This window comes from Triticum dicoccoides, chromosome 4B, assembly GCF_002162155.2.
Source record: "Triticum dicoccoides isolate Atlit2015 ecotype Zavitan chromosome 4B, WEW_v2.0, whole genome shotgun sequence".
Classification (NCBI taxonomy): domain Eukaryota; kingdom Viridiplantae; phylum Streptophyta; class Magnoliopsida; order Poales; family Poaceae; genus Triticum; species Triticum dicoccoides.
Window position 1 is genome coordinate 639,426,080 of NC_041387.1, and position 3,579 is coordinate 639,429,658.

Here is a 3,579-nt window from a genome sequence, read left to right on the forward strand (position 1 = left end):
TGTCACCCTTGGCTCAACCTCCTGTGAGTGCACTTGTAACAAGCCCAAGCTTGAGGGCTACCCTTGCAGTCATGTGCTCTGGGCGGCTGCTGTTCAGAAAATCAGCGTCGAGCCATACATATCGCTGTACTTCAACATGTACAATCTGTACAACACTTGGAACGGTGAGTTCTGGGCTTGGGGCATTGATATGAACTACAAAATGTTGTGGCCAGATGGGCCGAAATGGGTTCCGAACACCGACGTGATGAGAACCGCAAAGGGACGACGTCAGTCTAGGCGTCATCGCAATGACATGGACCATAGCCAGATGGGAGAACCAAGGCGATGCCGCGTTTGCAGGTGTCCTGGACATTCACGCAAAGACTGCCCGTATCGAGCCAACAACAACGCATGATGTTGATATATATGTACTCGCCATGTCTATTTATATTTCTACTCGTTATGTGTACTTATATTAAATTTAAATTGATTCTCTTTGTATTATTGTACTTCTGATGTTAACTTCAGATAATTAATGTAAATCACATCTCTTTGTATTTTTTAAGTTAATTTTGATTTGCATTTGTATTTCTGTCTTCCTCGTAATTTATATTTATATGTTTGTGTGCAGGTTATGGGTGAAGTGCCAGTGCTTTTGCAGGGGCCCCATGACGCCGGCCACCGTTGCCACCTATTTTTGAAACCAAATACTAAGCATGATTATCGGCCTTTCAGACTTCGAACCATAAAGAAAACATGGCGAATACACAATCATTTCCTTGCTCACTTGACGCTTATGGACTACAAGGTTTTGCTAGGCTCACATCATGCGACGACCAAGTATGTTCGGACCCATCCCTTTTGACATCCCTCTTTGACCGGTGGAGACCTGAAACCCACACCTTTCACTTTCGTTTTGGGGAGCTTGCACCTACACTGAAAGATGTTTCTATGATCACTGCTCTACCAATTAGAGGTGAGCCGGTAGTCTCTCCACGATTGTCTCCATCTTGGGCATTAGATATAGCAACCGTCTTGGGATGGAAATGCCAGAATCACAATGTTCTGGTAACCCTCGGGGCATCCCACTCGTCTGGCTTCGTGATAACTTTCTTAATTTATCTAGCTTCGCCAATGAGGAGACGAGAAAAAGACATTTGTTTGCGTATTTGTTGTGGCTCCTCGGGAATCTATTTCCAAATTCACATGGGGACGTTGTTGTCCCTGGTCTCATCTACATTGCAGAGAATATGGTAGATGAACCTTTACCCGAGTAGCCAAAATACAGCTTCGGTTCTGCCATGCTATCTCATACATACAGAGGCTTGTGTGATGCCACGCAAAAAACCTCTTTCGCACAAAAAGCTCCATTACTTTGTGTCGCCTATGAGTTTCTACAGTTGTGGTCTTGGGAATACCTCCCTGTAGGACGACCTCGTATAGTACAACCCATATACCCATACGACTTTGGCGAGGGTGCTAGCGCAACTATGGCCACCAGGTGGACAAAGGCACGGAAACGTTGGTCTCCAGATATTGCGAAAAATTGTTACCCTATGTACCACCAGCAGTTTGAGATACTTGATGAGGCAGAAGTCACATAAAACCCGTGGACTCAGGACCAGCTAAAAATGGTCTTTGATGCTCGACACTTCACACCAGGCATGTTGACCGATAGTGCATTCTGGCTGACTCGCTGCAACTTATTGTTCCTATGGTGTGTTGAACCTTACAACCCAGAGCGTGTAATGAGACAGTTCGGTCTCTATCAAGAAATTCCACCACCTTTTCCCAGACGTATCGACGAGGAAACACATAAGTAGGATGTGACATCCCTAAATAGTTAGTGTCATTTTTAATTTACTAAACTCACACTTTGTTACATAATTTGCAGGCTAAAAAATATGGGCAGCGGTTGGAGTTTATACGATTGGAGGGAAGAGAACAGTGAATGGGTACACAAGTGGGAAAATGAAGCGCTAGCAGATATAGTGCGTCAACTTAGGTATATTTTATGTACATTATTTTTTTACGATGATCATACGATGCGTGAAGATGCTTTGCTTTCATCACAACGGTTTATGTAATTATTTAATTTCGCAGACCGTACAATGGAAGTACAGATCAAGCGTACAAGCAGTGGTACTGCATGAACACACGTACTAGCCTGGCCAGTCAGCCAGCTACTATACCAACACATCTCACACAAGAGGAGCAGGCGCGGAGACATGTTGAGCTGCATGCAGCTTACTATCGTGACCACCTGGTAATCGCTTGTAACTTTTTTAGGTCCATCATTTCATAATCATTTGAACTAAATAACATCCAAATATTGTTCAGCTTGAAAATGTCAACGAAGTAGGGCAGATGGCTACGGATAGCATGCCGGCCCAGGGCCCATATCGCAAGACATTCCAGAAACTTTTGCAACAATTCGTGGCAAAGAAGTTCAGATGCGGTAGAGGCAACGACGTTGCCATTGGAGCATACATGCCGGTAGCAAGGTCAGCCAGACCAAGTGCGGCACCGTCGTCCAGACCGAGCGAGGCGCGTACGAGCCATGAGCAATGGGGGGAGGGTCCGAGTACTAGAACGACATTGCCACGACATGACTCATCTCTGCCGCTGCATCGCTCTTCTTCGATGCAGCTTTGTCAGGGGCAGACATCTCAGGACCATGGCACGGGCTTGGATTCGATGCCCGAGCAATTTCTTTCCCCTAATCCATATGCGTACACAGGATATGATGCATACACCCAAGGTGAGGGATCTCAGCCGTATCTCTCCACGCGAGGGATCCCCATGCCCGAGGAGACTCGTGTACCAGATTTAAACCAGCACCACGTACAATGGCCAGACAGTATAGGAGAGGGATATGCTCAGGTAGTCATGTTTACATTTCAATGCATTTACAATGATATCATATATTATCCTCTAACAGTTTGTTTAAAATGTTTCTATGTGCAGGACACACCTGATGTTAATTGGGGCGATGAGAACACCCAACGCGGCGTCAACACAGGCCTCCGGGGAGCATCACATGATCATGGCGTCAACACAGGCCTCCGGGGAGCATCACATGATCTTGGCGACACGGTTACGTCATTAGTTACAGAGTTCTTCGGAGGGGATGTTATTGGCCCATCTTTTATCCCCCCGGAGTCACAACCATACGCCTACAATTACGCTTCAGGTTCGCAACAAGGATTCGCGACTCCACCACCTACGCAGGACTCGCAGACACATGAAGCCGAATTGGAGTACGGCCGCGGTCTTCGTGTGCCCCGGCCACCTAATCGCTTGTCGCCTTCTGGTCGTAAGGAAAGGCCAGGTGGTCGTCGTTAAGTAGGGTGATCCATCTATGCACGTGCGCGACCCATTGTATCTACATATGTGTGTATCAGACTTTTCAATTTGAACGTCTATGTATGCTGAAATAAAAATGCACCAGTCAGGAACAATTTTTCCCGCCTATATCTTCCGCCATACTATCCCGCTCCACTCTTTTGCTTATGTTAGGCCGAAATAATTTTTTTTTTAAATTTTGGCTGATGAATACTGTGCAACCATTGCCCGTCTTAGACATTGAAAAAATAT

At 46.0% G+C, this 3,579-nt stretch overlaps 1 protein-coding gene across 1 annotated transcript; it reads left to right on the forward strand.

Moving 5' to 3' along the window:
• The first annotated feature begins 2,723 nt into the window (after positions 1 to 2,723).
• LOC119292941 lies at positions 2,724 to 3,327 on the forward strand. The gene is made up of 2 exons (XM_037571584.1): positions 2,724 to 2,865; positions 2,950 to 3,327. The coding sequence occupies exons 1-2, from the start codon at positions 2,785 to 2,787 to the stop codon at positions 3,325 to 3,327; spliced, it is 459 nt and encodes a 152-aa protein (XP_037427481.1). The 5' UTR covers positions 2,724 to 2,784.
• The last annotated feature ends 252 nt before the right edge of the window (positions 3,328 to 3,579 follow it).

Bases quoted from the DNA above. Each gene is read 5' to 3' on its own strand.
- LOC119292941 (XM_037571584.1), top strand. From the start codon at position 2,785: ATGCCCGAGGAGACTCGTGTACCAGATTTAAACCAGCACCACGTACAA. The intron at 2,866-2,949 runs GTAGTCATGTTT...TTCTATGTGCAG, and splicing joins TAGGAGAGGGATATGCTCAG to GACACACCTGATGTTAATTG.